The sequence below is a fragment of the Ostrinia nubilalis genome, chromosome 22 (genome assembly GCF_963855985.1).
Source record: "Ostrinia nubilalis chromosome 22, ilOstNubi1.1, whole genome shotgun sequence".
In the NCBI taxonomy this organism is placed as follows: Eukaryota; Metazoa; Arthropoda; class Insecta; order Lepidoptera; family Crambidae; genus Ostrinia; species Ostrinia nubilalis.
In genome coordinates this window covers 6237638-6252973 of record NC_087109.1, presented here as the reverse complement: position 1 = coordinate 6252973, position 15336 = coordinate 6237638, and the positions used below count along the sequence as shown (strand labels likewise).

General features: G+C 37.1%; 1 protein-coding gene across 1 annotated transcript in view; it reads left to right on the top strand.

Annotated features, from left to right (window-relative positions):
* Positions 1–14408, top strand: part of LOC135082850 (putative transcription factor SOX-15) — a 135422-nt gene extending 121014 nt beyond the window's left edge. Inside the window, exon 4 of the mRNA XM_063977611.1 lies at positions 12872–14408. Coding sequence (XP_063833681.1) covers positions 12872–14130 — 1259 coding nt within the window. The 3' untranslated portion in view covers positions 14131–14408. The remainder of the gene's footprint in view (positions 1–12871) is intronic.
* The last annotated feature ends 928 nt before the right edge of the window (positions 14409–15336 follow it).

The following is a 15336-nucleotide window of genomic DNA, read 5'->3' as shown; positions in this document are numbered from 1 at the left end:
TTACTATCATACAGAAACAATACAAACCCAAAATTGATTAATAATTAATAACTATTAATTATTACAGATATTATGACGTCTTATTTACCTTTAATTAAATACACATGATCAAGAATGTTGTGTTTTTCAACTAAGTACTCAACTCTAAATGTTGCGTTGGAACCCGCGTTCTCAATTTTGATTAAAATGGAAAGCAAAAGTTTTTAAACCCTTAAAAAACATAGAAATTCAAACCTTTCCAAAATTTCATAGCTGCCAGTGTTTTCAGAACTCTACAAACTTTAAAAAAAGAATATTCTTGAATTCAACCTCCTTGCATAAAAATGAAGCAAAAATCCATCATATTCGATCCGCAATAACGTTTTTATGCGCAAAGGAATTTATTTATACATCATAAATCGTCTCCACAGAATATATCGTCGCCTTTTCCAGCCAGTGTAAACAGGCTCATTATAAAGCGATAAATAAAATTAGCCGCTTTTCATGACACGGTTGAATGTGTGACATCGGCTGCGTTCCACTTATTTTGAACGATAAATATTGTCCGGTTATCGTAAGTATATCTTTTTTATAAAAAAAGATTTTGAACTTTTTGGTTGTAATCTGAGGCAATTCAATGTAGATCACTTTTCGCGGGTATTTATAACTAGCTTTCCGCCCGCGGCTTCGCCCGCGTGGAATTTTGTCTGTCACAGAAAAACTTTATCGCGCGCGTCCCTGTTTCAAAAACCGGGATAAAAACTATCCTATGTTCTTTCCCGGGACTCAAACTATCTCTATGCCAAATTTCATCAAAATCGGTTGCGAGGTTTAAGCGGGAAAGCGTAACAGACAGACAGACAGACAGACAGACAGACAGACAGACAGACAGACAGAGTTACTTTCGCATTTATAATATTAGTTGGGATAAGACATGAATTCGGTACTTTTAATAACTTTATCATTTTTATGTGGGTTAATAATTGCTAACTTCTTGCAATCGATATGATATATTTCTATACAAATAGCAAATATTTGACTTGTTGCAAGTCATTTCTTCAGTATTTTCAAAATAAATGACCTTTTAAATAATAGGAACTGTTTTACAATTCACGTCACTCATAGAGAATCGGTTACAGAGAGCGCGCAGCTTAATAACCGCAATCAATGCCTTGATTATACGTTATTGAAAAAAAAACTGTCACACGTTCGCGCCTTCTCGTAATTTCAAGTTTCGAACACCCACAACGCGCCAAAAGTCCGCCCGTACGTATAATTAGGAGAAATGATCACCGATTTTATGCGCGACAGGCGTCGAAAGGGCTGGTCGCGACCCGCAAATATACGACCGACCTCTTGTACAACCGCCCTAATAAATGTACCCATAAAAACCACCTTAATAATCCACCACGTCATAATAAATAAAATTGTGAATGAAACCAAATTCATTCAAGTTCACAGATAGCAATCATTGTAATAGTACAGTAGATTTTTGTATTGATATTCAATTATTCTTAGAAATTCGACCACACGCAATCGGACCGCAAAGCTATCGATTTAAAATACAAACGGTTCCAAATTTGAAACCGGCGCGTTCTCCTCTCTAATTCCGAATCCCGGTCTGTATTTTTGTAATTGACGCCGACGCGTTATCGCCTGTCTTTCTCCATCTTGTTGCGTATTCGTATATCTGTCTCTGTCTGATCGGGATGTCACGTGCGATTGTCGCAGTCACTATTTTGACAATTATGTCATTTGGTGTGACGGGCGTGTCATTTGACGACGAACGATTGCAAGCCTGTAATTTTGTTGGAATCGTGGAATTCTCGGGGTCGATGACATTTGTTTTTTCGTATGGGAACAGCTGGGATGGATGAAGTCAGCGATACCATTAACATGTGACTCAGTGTTGTTGTCCATCCATCTTTTAGTGAAGATGATGTTGTGGTTTTTTAAGATACTTATTTATCTTGATAATTGCGAAAGGAATCACATCCTGTTTGACCGCAATGAAATGGTAAACAAGCAAACACACTACACTTTTGGGAAATAATTTCCCGAAATAAACTATTAATAATATTTTCGGCCTGAATTTCACAAAATCTGCTAGCACAACTTAACGAATCAATCATAATAATTATTGACCTATAAAAATATAAAACATTTCGTTCGTTCGTTCGTTTCAGCCAAATGATGTCCACTGCTGGACAAAGGCCTCCTCCAAGGTTTTCCACAATGCACGGTCCTGCGCTGCCCGATTTTGTTTTATATAAATAAAAATCAGTCATTCTGACCTGATAAGGAAGGCATAACCGGTGTCACAATGGGAACAAAAATTTAGAACTTAATTTCCATAACCTTCTTTGTATTTTTACCTCTAAGAGTCGCGGTCTAGTCGCTGATTAAAAAACAATTTATCTTTTTTTATTTACTTGTTTCAGTCGCGGATCGCTTATTAAAAAAAACAATTTGTCCTTGTTACTTCAAAAAATGCCCTATAATCAATGATCGCATATCGGATGCATGCTAAGCGCTCGTGACTATGAATCTGGACTCAGTCACATTGAGACGTAGAGCCTCTATGAATTATATATGAGCTTGAACTTAGCCCTTTGATAGCTTATCGGGCGATTAACGTGTTAACATACTGTTGTAGTGAAAAAAAAATTGTATTATTTTAAAAATTGTATTTTTTTAAAAGTTAAAAAAAAATGTTTTAACCAGAGGATAATATTGTAAATCTATTTATAATTTTCCTAGAGGAAATTCACTAGAGTGAATTAAGAATTGCTCCATTTTCTTCTAGTAGATTAGAAAGAATTGTACTCACTCTTTACTACTTGGAAAAGCCCTTTGGGTCTCTATTTCACTCTTTAGTGCAAAGGCTATCTAATTTTAAGAAAACGCAAGCTTACTCAGAAACCTATTCGTTCATATTTTGAAGACATTGGGTATAATCATTTGGAAATACTGACATAGGTACTGACTGAAACATAAAAAAATGTTTTGTTAATTTTTTTGGGTCCCGTTAACCCCTCGTGCTAAGCTAAATATGCTTGTGTTACAAGTTGGTTCACCAACTAGTCCAGCTGTTACAGGGTTGGAACCCGCGTTTCTCAAGTAGCGATTCGTTCAATCCGACACCGACACCATTAGTCCATTATAATGGTATATTAGAACCATCCAAAACTAATTAATTACATTCCCACCACATCCAGCACATAATTAAAAAACCTCCATAAACTTATCAATAATGCCACAAAAGTAAAAAATGTCGCCAACGGTTATTAAAGCATAGATTAAAGACCAATATAGCGTGAACAAACGCGCTACCGTTAGTGGCGCGCGCGCGGAATGCAAATGCGCCTTGTGATGTCGCCGACCGGGAGTATTGTCTATGGCTGATATTTTTGAATTTGAAAATAGAATTTATTAGAAAAAAAACTGTCTATTCAAAAATATTGTCAGCGGCCGGGACTATGATTGTCTATTGCCTATATTTTTGAATTTGAAAATAGAAATAGAAAAAAATTGTTTATACATTGCCTGATGTTAGTGGTAAACGTACTAAGGTTTATCGAAAAAAAAGTACTTTTGTACAGAGGTTTTAAAACTCTTCTTTTTGGGTGTTTCAAAATTTAATTCTGTTAGATGCCATGATCAGCTATAGGAAATTGTTTATAAAATACGTCCATGTACTGTGATTCTTTCTTATACATATTTGCAAAGAAATTAACTACTTATTCAATAAATATTTTACAAGATATAAGTACCTAATATCTTCCACAATCCGAATCATTTGAGAATTTCGTTCAAGAAATTACTCTAGAAGATTTCATTTCTAAACACACAAAACTTTAGGCTTAACTTATAATGGGATTGAATTTGGTTTGAAAAAATCCAACCACAAATTTTTTACAGTTTTTAACCTAATGCACTAGACTAGTAACTAACTAATTTTAAGATTATTTTCAGCAATCTTGATAGTTATTAGTAAAAATCACTATTTGAAATATCGGAAACTCAAAATTAAGGCAATTAATTAACAATCCCGTCTGTAATAATAATTATGATAGTGACCATGAAAGTTTAAAACAATGAAATCACTATTTGCTCGTATAAGTCTTAAAAAATATTACAAGTGACCACACAAAATAAATATTTTTGATACAAAATTTCGTGTGTCATTAAGCGCTATCAAAAGACATCAACGCGCTACCACGTGCGCGTGCGCACAAGCGCACATGTACAAGTAAACCACGAAATGTCGACCTTTCCTGTTCGATTTTCAACTTTATGTCATTAGGGTAACGTTTAAAATCAATTGAGGAAGTTTCATATTTTGTTTGAGGACTTGACCACAGAATAAGTGACTTGACGTCCCAATTTTGTATGAAAAAGTTCAATTACTAATAATGAACACCAAACATTTTATAATTTGACAAAAAACTGCTCTAAACATTTATTGTATCAATGATTTTTAACCAGGAGTTTAAGCACAATCCAAGAACTAGTAAGAACATGTCGCATAAAAATGTATATGTATGTTTCAGAAAAAAAACATAAGCTGTGCTGTGTGTAATGAAATACGAAAAAAACTAAATGTTATTGACAACAATAAGACATGTTATGTAGACCTAATTAAAATACATATTACATTACCTATATTTCATTTGCGTTTCACAAAATCAAATCAAAATCAAGTTTCTGAAACAAATGGCAGCACAAATGGCAGCCGTTGATATTTTCTGCAATCAGTTTTTTTACTAATGTCATGCAACTGGCCCTGAAAATACACAACTATAAAATCTATAGACTCCAAATGTCAAACAGATTCTAGGTACAAAAAAATCGCCTTTTCTAAGACCATTGACCCGCAAAACGAAATTCATACCAACGAAATAGTGTTTAATAAGCTTTGTGCGTGGGCGCATCCTGCCCGCAGTGGAAAGGCTCAGGCGGCACGTCGTAGTAATAATAACGTTAACGTACGCGAACTATGCGGATCGGACGCGTTTCCATTGTCTAATAGGGAATATAGAGCAAAAAAAGCTGGGACGACTTAAAATCGTGCATGGTGAAGTGTCATCGCATGGCAAAGTGTCGTTGCATATGCATGTGTAGCAATAGTAACGTGGCTGTACGCAAAGCATGCGAATCGGACGCGTTTCCATTGCTCGACGACGAAAATAAAGCAACGGGAGACTTTTTACTTTAGCAGCAAATACCCTAGTACATAAAATGAAATTCATACCAACGAAATAGTGTTTAATAAGCTTTGTGCGTGGGCGCATCCTGCCCGCTTCAGTGGAAAGGCTCAGGCGGCACGTCGTAGTAATAATAACGTTAACGTACGCGAACTATGCGGATCGGACACGTTTCCATTGTTGAATAGAGAATGTAGAGCAAAAAAGTTGAGAATGTTAAGATTTTAAAACCGTGCATGGCAGACTGTCATTGCATACGAATGTGTAACAGAAACTTAAGTTGAAGTACAAGTACTATGCGGATCGGACTCATTCCCATTGTCTAATAAGGAATGTAGAGCAAAAAAGCGGGGACGACTTAAAATCGTGCATGGCAAAGTATCATCGCATGGCAAAGCGCATGGCGAAGTGTCGTTGCATATGCATGTGTAGCAATAGTAACGTGACTGTACGCAAAGCATGTGAATCGGGCGTGTTTCCATTGCTTGACGACGAAAATAAAGCAATGGGGGACTTTTTCATCTAAGCTACAAGCAAATGCCCTAGTACATAAAATGAAAATCACACTAACGACAAAGTGTTTAATAGTGGAGTCCGGGCCTTAATCACAGCTCATCTCCAGCTTCTCCTCTCCGCTTCGGTGGAGTCCGGACTTAACAAAGGACATTTGTCGGCACACACTGGAGCCGGTGCGCGGGCGCGTGCGGCAAACGTGACTGGCGCTCACGCGGCGGGAATAAACGTGCGCGTAATGAGCAACTTTACCTTACTGCGCTTGAAACTGCCAAAATGTTGGGCTTAGAAAAAATGAGTTGCTACCTGACTTTAAAACTAGAAATGTATGATTTAAGATCATGTACGAAAAACGTGTTCAGAAGCACTTAAACTCTGGTTACAAAAAGTATGGTTTTACTCTATGAGATTCGTGCCCGTTTTCACCATCAATCCTTAATTTTTAAATGACCCCTATGGTAACATATAACAGGGATTTTGTTTTCATATGGGTCACTTAAAAAATAGGGATTGATGGTGAAAACGGGCATCAGTCTCATATTTAAGTCTGACAAACAATCTTTATCAATTAAAATTGACTCGTAAAGGCTTGCCGTGACTTCGTGTACTTCTTTATAGAACCTAATTATGGTTCAACCCTACAATAACTTAAACAAACTCATAAGAAAGATACAACCTAATTTCTAAATATTTGTGCTATTCCCAGAAATTGAACCCAAGATCGTCATAATTATGCTGAGATTCAAACTCCCTCTCCTCTAATCCAAAGATCGACTTCACTCCCTAGTTGTCAGAAAAAACGGCCACAACTTTTTTTTACAGAAAAGGAGAGTCTGCGTACTTATGACTTTCTACTGTTCTAGTGATTTTAAACCTTACATGGACTACCTATCTGAGCCACAGGATGTTTAATTTAAGGTAAAAATTTAATAACAAATTAATCAACTAGAACCAACCATAGAGTCCTCACAAAAACTCCAGTATCGTAATAGCCACAGATGACCCCACCTAATCACCATTTCAATGATCAACAAAAATGTCCGAATGATAGTTTTTTGCTACTCCTCGAATCCCAAACTAATCCTAACTACCGTTGACAATCTCTTTATTTTATGGTTTTTCTTGTAATCGAGAAAAAAAAGAACGTCATGGCACGCGCGGGCTCGCTGCTTGCGTACGCGCAGCGCATCCAAACGCGACAAATGGAGACAGAAGGATTGGACCCGTGAGAGTGCGAGCGGGACAGCTATATGATTGATGGGCACGACTTGTAACCGAGAAATGCAGTCAAATTAGGAGAAATAAATATCAACGGTGATGCGCAACGGAATAAATGATTTTGAGGCAAGAGTGTCAAGATTTTTTATTAAATTTGAATCGGAATTAGCGAATACTATTTTAGGGTTATTGTTACAGGTTAATTATGTGTGCCTTACTAAGAAAATATCTCCACGTGTAAGCAAAAATGCTTATTATTTTTTGTCCAAAAATAACATTCGTGTAAAACCATGAACATAACCTCTAAACTTTTTACCTAAACTTTACACGTGCAAAATTGTTTAGCAGTTTTTCTCCCATGCCATTTAACTTGCAAATACTTTACTGTCATGCCACTAAAAGGCATTTTGTGATGTGAAAGACTTTTTATACTGTCAGTTGGCAAAATAGATGATAAAACGACCGGCACAGTGTGTGGGCGTTACCGATAGTAACGTTTAGGCACCGAAGTATTGGCTAGGTTTGTTCGGACAATGCATCGCCTGTGGCACTGGTTTACAGCGCGCAACAAAAGTTTATTACTCGTTGAGAATATGCATTGAGCTTGTACCTTGGTGTAAGGGAGAAGGGTTAAGCGGTTTGGTTCGAAATTCGAAATTGAAATTAATGAGATTCGGATTTTGAAATTTTGATTGTTCTTCTTTTGTTTTTAAGAGATGTATTCAGGCTGATTTTAGGTTTGTGGCTAGTGTTTATTAACTGTACTCGAAATAACGTGAAATTATTTTTCTGTCGTCAATGAAATGAGTGATGAATGGAACATGGATCCCCCTTTTCCCGTGAATTTCAGTAAAGATGTGGCACTTTATTAAAACCTGACGCGGTCTTGAGGCTTGAGAGAACTTGAAAACTATTTGCATTGTTTTATTTTATTAGTCTACACTCATGTCTGCACTTTCACGATCACTTAATGGTCAATAAATCCACCATTACACATTAATAGTCTGATAGACAGAAATTTTAGAAAATTAAAAAAACTGCCGAACATGTCGCTTCACTTTCCCGCGAAAAAGTCTAGGATAAAATTAGTTCGCCACAGACAATAAAACATAAAAACAAATAAAAAAAAACAAAAGCCAAACGCTAACTCTTACACCTCAAACTGAAATAAAACCTCCTTTTCCGCCAATATTGTAGCGGGCAGCCGAATCGGCCGCTTTATGCTTTTCGGCAGCTTTGTCGTTTTATTCTCTTCCACAGAACTGGAAAAAAGGACGAGCAATGGAAACCGAGGGAATGCAGCCACCGTCTCAACGTCGGCGTAACATGGAAATTCGTTTTGTAAATTTTATTTGTTGCTAGAAATTATAATGCTTTGTGAGCCGCCGCGGGTTTCTTTAAGCATCGATTATGTACATGTTGGCCAATTGATAAAGAGTCTTTGTCGGTTAAACTCTTGAGCCTTTTGCAAATCACTTACGGAAAGTTTAGAGGAGATTTGCATAACCCATTTACATTCTACTTTAACACTTTTTGTAGTTCGAAGACAGCTTTAGCAATTGGTCTCTTAAAGCTATATCTACTATTCTATAATTAGTATTATTTTCAAGCTGTTAATTCTAGCAACTGTCGCCTAGCTAGAAGATACTCCCTACACTCTTAGACTAGGCGCATTGTTTGTTAGTTGTTAGTTGGCCGATAGTTTGGCCCGATTTTAAATTGTATGAAGAATCGGCAAAATCAAATCGGTGTAATGTGCGCACTTCCATACATGCCCATACTGATCAACTGCCCGACCAAACTATCGGCCGACGAAAAATCTATGGTCTGCGCCTAGTCTTAGCTTATAGAGAGGAAGAGACTCCCAATTTTGCAGCCCAAAATTTATCCAAAAGATCAGTCCGGTAGATATTGAATTATGTATATTCATCATTAGATGTAATCTTCATTAGTGACATTATGGCAAAGAGATTTCTCGGTTTATTTGAATCAATAGTTAGTCTCTTGTATTATTAACGCAGCAATTTGAAGAATTTTGACATGTAAATTGTAAAATCTTTTTAAACTTCCGGAGATTACCAACTAAGTATTAGGTATGCCTTCTTAATAAAGTCAAATTGTGCCGTATCCATGGCATTACAGGTCACGTTTATTAAAGACCGAGAAACGGGTCATAAATAACTAGGACATTTCAAACCGGCCACCGGTCGCCAGCGCTATGTGACGCGGGCGCATAAAAAAACGACAAAAACAACGGGCTCAGAATCGAAATGCAAAAAAACTGTTTCGTTAAAGCGAGACGGAACATACGCGGTTTTCCTGATAGAAAGGAATAGCAGAAATTCGATTTTAGAATGCGACGCGTGCGCTTCGACATCCGTCGGCGCAAAAAATCGAGGCTGCCATCTTCTGGCTGTAAGTGCTACGCCTTTGCCTTAGAAAGGTGATTATACGTTTGACATTTTATTTTTTTCGGACCACAATGGAACACGTCACCTCACAGTTAATTAAAAGAAATGGTTACGGTTCTACTTCTGATGGTAGGTATAATCTGTGTCACAAGAGTTTACGAGTCAATATAAAGAGAAGACCAGAGATATTACGTATTTTTTCCACTTTCATTAATTTACTATCAAGTTATTACTTTCAAGGACTTTTGCCACACATAAACAATGTATAACACACAGCCTACTATGTTTAATTCCAAAAACTCAATCATTTTTCTGTTAAATTCAAATTAATTAAAAAGTACTTAAATGTCAAATGGAATTAAGAATACCTTCTTTCTTGTGTAAATAAAACAAATGACCTCCAATTAAACTCCAAATTCGAATCGATGCTTATTAATTTCTCCAAATTAATCATTAAACATCATTACCGTCATTAATGATCTGATCTAATTAATGATTGAGCGGGACCACCGCCATGTTAAACAAAGATGATAGATTGCCTCGTTAGTTCGTTCTTTTTAATTTTTTCCAACAGCTTCTGGTTATGAAATAAAAAATAAACAGTGTCGCTACTTGTTTTTAAGTAGGTGGTGACAGGTATTTGAAAGATTAGGTTTATTTTTAATTAATATGGACTGCATACAGAGTTACTAGAACCGTTTTTGGCTTTAATTTTTACGTACTAAATGAACGACAAAAACGTAAAGAACTGCTTAGTTATTATGATTTGCTTGGAATGACGGTGGCAAGCATTTTATTTCAGTCATAAGCATAAGGCTTTACATGTTTTGTTGCAAAATTGCTCCTATTAAACTGCTTATGATACAGTGTCTAGCTTGATGAGATATCGTCTGCGTTTGAGCTAGAGAAAAGTTCAAACCACTGTATTGACTATTAATGAACATAGAACCTCCTCCTGTTTGAATTCGGGTAAAAATGCCTTTTTCAGGTCAATTATTTTATCCATCTGAAACTACATGCTGGTATTACGAATTACATGACAACTGTGTTCCATATGAAGCACAATAAATTAGTTCTCAAAAGATGTATCCTATCAGGAGTCGAACTTTACCCCAAGGGCTTTTATTAGCAAAAATTATTTCCAAAACCTTTAGTGATGCAACAATGTACCCAAAGCAATATTTCTCCCCTTATCGATAATCGCTTTGCTCCCAAAAAAGTATTAGGATGATTTTGATAGATGCGCGTCATCCCACGAATGTTGAGCATCCTTTTCATCCCAAAATTACTCTAATCACTTGTCATTTGTTATCCCCAAGGATTTCTGGGTTTTGGGTGGTTTCTGTGAATATCTAAAGCAATAGACTTGCAATGTGTCTCAGTCAGATTGACAGGTCGATAACATTTTGCTGTTTTAATAATAATAAATAAACGTTTATTTCAGATATAGATCTATAGGTGTTAGTAACACGATAATCTTAATCTAGTGTTAGTAATAAGCGAATAACAAGTAGGTAGACATTTATGTAATATGGCTTCCAGTGTGACTCCTGCGCTACAGGTATTCATAGCGAGTGTTTTGAAAGCTTCCTACGATTTTATAATAGAAACTTTGATTCCTGTTTGGTTTTTAATCTCCAAGTACCTCAAACGAACAATAAAATAATGATCTACAGTAAAATAATAATCTCTTCATTCATCAAAATCGTATAATTATGTTAATAGACTCTTGCAAACCAATAAGACCGCCTAATATCAACTCAATCAAAAATCTTGAGTGAGATCACTGAGACATTTCAGGCAGCTTTGTATCATAATTGGTTGTTGCTACATATTGTATCATTATGTCGCAAGGAACTGTAAAGAAAAACGATCATTTTTAATGAATGCTTGTAATCGTCTTAAAACGTTAAGCTACATCGCAAAACCTAACATTGAAAAATACACTTAAAAAACTTCTGTATCATCATAAGAAACCCACATTACCTTAAAAACTTAATTACATTAAAACAATAACTCCCGCTGACAACACTAATCGCATATCGTAATAAATCATTAATTATTCAGCCGTATCGATAGCGACAGACATCGATAATCCAGCACTATGCATGCCTAAATACAGTCGGAAGAAAAAACTTATGTAACTTTTATGATTCTTTTTCAATTTTTTACTCTGAATCTTGAATTAGTTCTAAATCCATACCAACAACATCTTTAACAATCGAAACGACGATGTAAAGTGGCATAACTACCATCCAAAACGCAGAAGCTTTATTATATTTTCAGACTTCAAAGTTAATATACCTATTACCTATAGAACTTTGCAAGTCTGAAGTTGCCAGTTGGTGACAATAAAATAAAGTATTTTTTCAATAATTTATGTCTAGTTTTTCAATTTATTCGAATCGAAGAGATCGCTTTTTAGTTATAAGACTGCCTAAATCGTGCCATTTTCAAGACTATTTATCTATCTTCTAAATCAAGAGTCCTTTCATACCGCTAGATAACGTGGTTTTATTGTCAAAACTATGTCACTATTATGTCGCCGACTGTACCCTGCAGGAAGCGGGCACCCGTCATTTGTTAAGTTGACATTTGACATCACTCAAACAAGTTCCACTTGATACCTGACTCGCGTTTTTTGTCACAATCATACGTTTCGTCTTATAATCTTTTTGTATAAGTTTTTGTACGATTACTTGTATTTTGTGGGTGAATATAAACGTAATAATAACAGCGATGCTTTGATTCTAATGGATTGCTGCTATTTTTAAAAATGCATATAACTCTATTATGTAAATAAAATCAATAAAGTGAAAATAATATTCAGATGAATATTTCGATATTATCTTAAGTCTAAATAAAACACAAAAGCTAAATTGATTCTCAAGGCATTTGCGAATGGTTAAAACATTATCGCATTAAAATGTCCAATAAATATTTCCCCGAAGATAATAATTTAACATTAAGCTTATCGATAGATCGGTTTATAGACGCTGTACCTCACTAAAAGTGAAGTTGTTTTGCCAGTAGCAAGTAGTGTCGCTTTGATAAATATCCTTAAAGATTGTGCGCTCCTCTAGATAATTTCTCTCGGAGCCTCACACCAGCTGACACAACAAAATTTCAACTTTATCACCAACAACTAAATATTAAAATTCTCCAGCAAAACCACGGCCCTCGGTCAAACTCGGTATGAAGATTTATTAGCCTCCCGTAGTACGTGTTTTATAGTTATTTGATAAAACACTATCGTGATTATTTAGCTTGACTTTGTGACAGACGATGTCCATTTTATTTCTTTACCATACCACTAATAAACCAGAAACGCCATCAAGATATTTGTAGGAAAATATTTGTAACTATCACGGTTTTATATTACCCGTTCTAGCTACCACCGTTGTTTGAAAAATGACCTGTCAATTCTATAAAAAGCGTAATGCCTAGCCGCGCCGCGGTACGGTTTCTCTGGTAGTAAAAACGTGTAAATGCTGCATCGTTTAACATAACAATCGATTCATTTTCTGTTTTTCCATTTTCCAGGTAAAAAATGGCGTTCGCTGACACCGCAAGACAGGCGACCGTTCGTGGAGGAGGCCGAGAGGTTGAGGGTTATCCATATGACGGAGCACCCCAACTACAAGTACCGGCCTCGGCGACGGAAACAGAACAAGACGAGGCCGAACCAGCCTTCGACGCCAGCTAATGCGCCCGCCGCCTCCGCTGCCCTTGGGTCCCCATACGCAGCCGCCTCCGATTCCCCAGACACTAGATTCTCTCACAACCCTGGCGCTGGCTTCTCTCCTTATCGCACCTCGCCGCTAGCCTCCGACTCTTTCCAATCCAACCAGTTCAACGGCCACGTCCAAACCCCGGAATCGTCTCCAGCGAGGTCCCCTGAGCCTCAAGGACGGAGGTCCGCGCCCGCCGAAGCTCCCCTGCCCACCCCAGACGCCTCACCCGTCGAAAACGAAAAGGAAAACTTTCAGTACGAGGAAAGGCGAAGAGCCATCAACGCTTCCTCCCTCTCAGACTCATACTCCCCGTACAAACCGTACCGGACACCGGGTTCCTTCTCGCCCGCACCCGTCGCAGCCATGGGAATGGCCAATGGAATGTACGTCATGTGCACGCAGAGGACCCTCGCAGAACAATCGCCTCTCGTCACTGGAACCTTCTTTCCTCCAGTAGCCACTTCTCAAGACCAGCAGACGCTTGGCACGACTACACCAAGAGTATCATCAGCTCCCAGTGGCCCCATGCAATCTGAATACAGCATCCAGTATCACCCATATGAGCAGTATGAGCAAATGTATAAAACTGAGGACTCGTACGTGTCGCACTACTCTGAGCAGCCTAAAACCGAGTACGATACGGGTGGCTCTTACTTCTCTGAGGAGCCGCCTTCAAATCAGGCTCAAGAACCGGAGCAGTACATGAGTTCCCGTCCGGAGATAAGGACAGGGTCGCCGGAGTCTGACGTGGACGCCCGGGAGTTTGATAAATATTTGGATTATGGAGCTGAAGGTGGGCCGATGGAACAGCATCAGCATCAGCAGCAGTATAGATACGAGCAGCAGCAGCAGCAACAGCAGGGCTACAGGCCCCCGTACTGCCCTGAACAAGGCCCTGGGCCTGAGTACTGCTCTGAACGGATGTACCCGTCCCCTTACGCTTCTGTGATCTCCGGGGCCCCGCCGGCAGGGCCCTACCCCCCCGCGCCGCCGGGGGCCGACGTCAGGCCCGAAGACGAGTTCAGCGTGATCCTCGCGGGCGTCCGACAGACCTGCTACAGCAATTGACTAAGGACTGATGAACTAGGATCTTAGGACACTTCCTAGATATGGCCCAAAGAATTTGACATGACTATTGAAAATTGTATTTTAATCCATTGAGTCCTATAGTAACACCAGTGCTTGTATTAATATTCATAGGTGAATACTTGTTTATTAAATTGAAATTAAGGTATTTTTATGGAATAATATTGTTGAATTGACGAACAATTGATTGTATGTACGAATTGTGATGAAATGTTAGTTAAAATTTAATCATGATCAATTGTAAGACTTGATATGATATTATGTAAAGGCTGTTATCGCTTGTATATCTAAAACTGAATGTATTGGTGCTATGTACGAAGGTCCTATTAAAAACTGGTAAATAAAACGTTTTTTCCAAAACGGTATACCATAGAGATAGCAGATTAGCGATTCCTATTAAAACAATTATTTATTTGTAACTATTTTTGTATATTACGTAGATAAAATTAACAAACAAAAAAATCAAAATAAATGAATATTAGCTCTTCCATTAAGCCTGTAGATATAGTGTAGGTTTTATTTTTATAACAATTTTAGATATAAAGTTATTTGTATAAATTGTAATTGTTGATTAAAATATCTCATAGCAATATTGTACTAAATGTTTAGTTATTGTGTTTAGTGTACTTTGCAATTTTAGTTATTTAGCATAAAACACTCGCACTGCGAAACTTTAGTTCTTCCTAATTTGTAAGAAAATTTATAAGAAGCAATAAAATTTATATTCCGACTTTTTATTTTCTTTGAAACCCCTTTAGTTAGATACCATTATAATATCATTCCAAAAACTAGAACTAACCTAATCAAGTAGGTATGTTAATAAATATTCACTGATGGTTAAGCATACAATTACAACAATGCATGGTTTGATCGTATTACAAAAACCCTTGGAGCATCTAGCTAGTCAAATATGAGGATATTGAATTTATTTTAAAAAAAATATTACGACGTGGGTTCAATTCCCACCTGTATCAGTAGCTTTTTTCAAGTTTTAAAATAGATGAACTAATGCCTCCGTACTTTTCTAATTAATTATCATAATTTATATCTTTTAAAATTAGTACAAATATAAATGCTTACTCGAAGGTAAGTAACTGTAACCTGTGTAGTTGATACCATAATAGCTAAAATTAGTAGGTACTTACACCTAATCAAACTTGTATACGGTCACTCTGGAAAAGTTCTTGG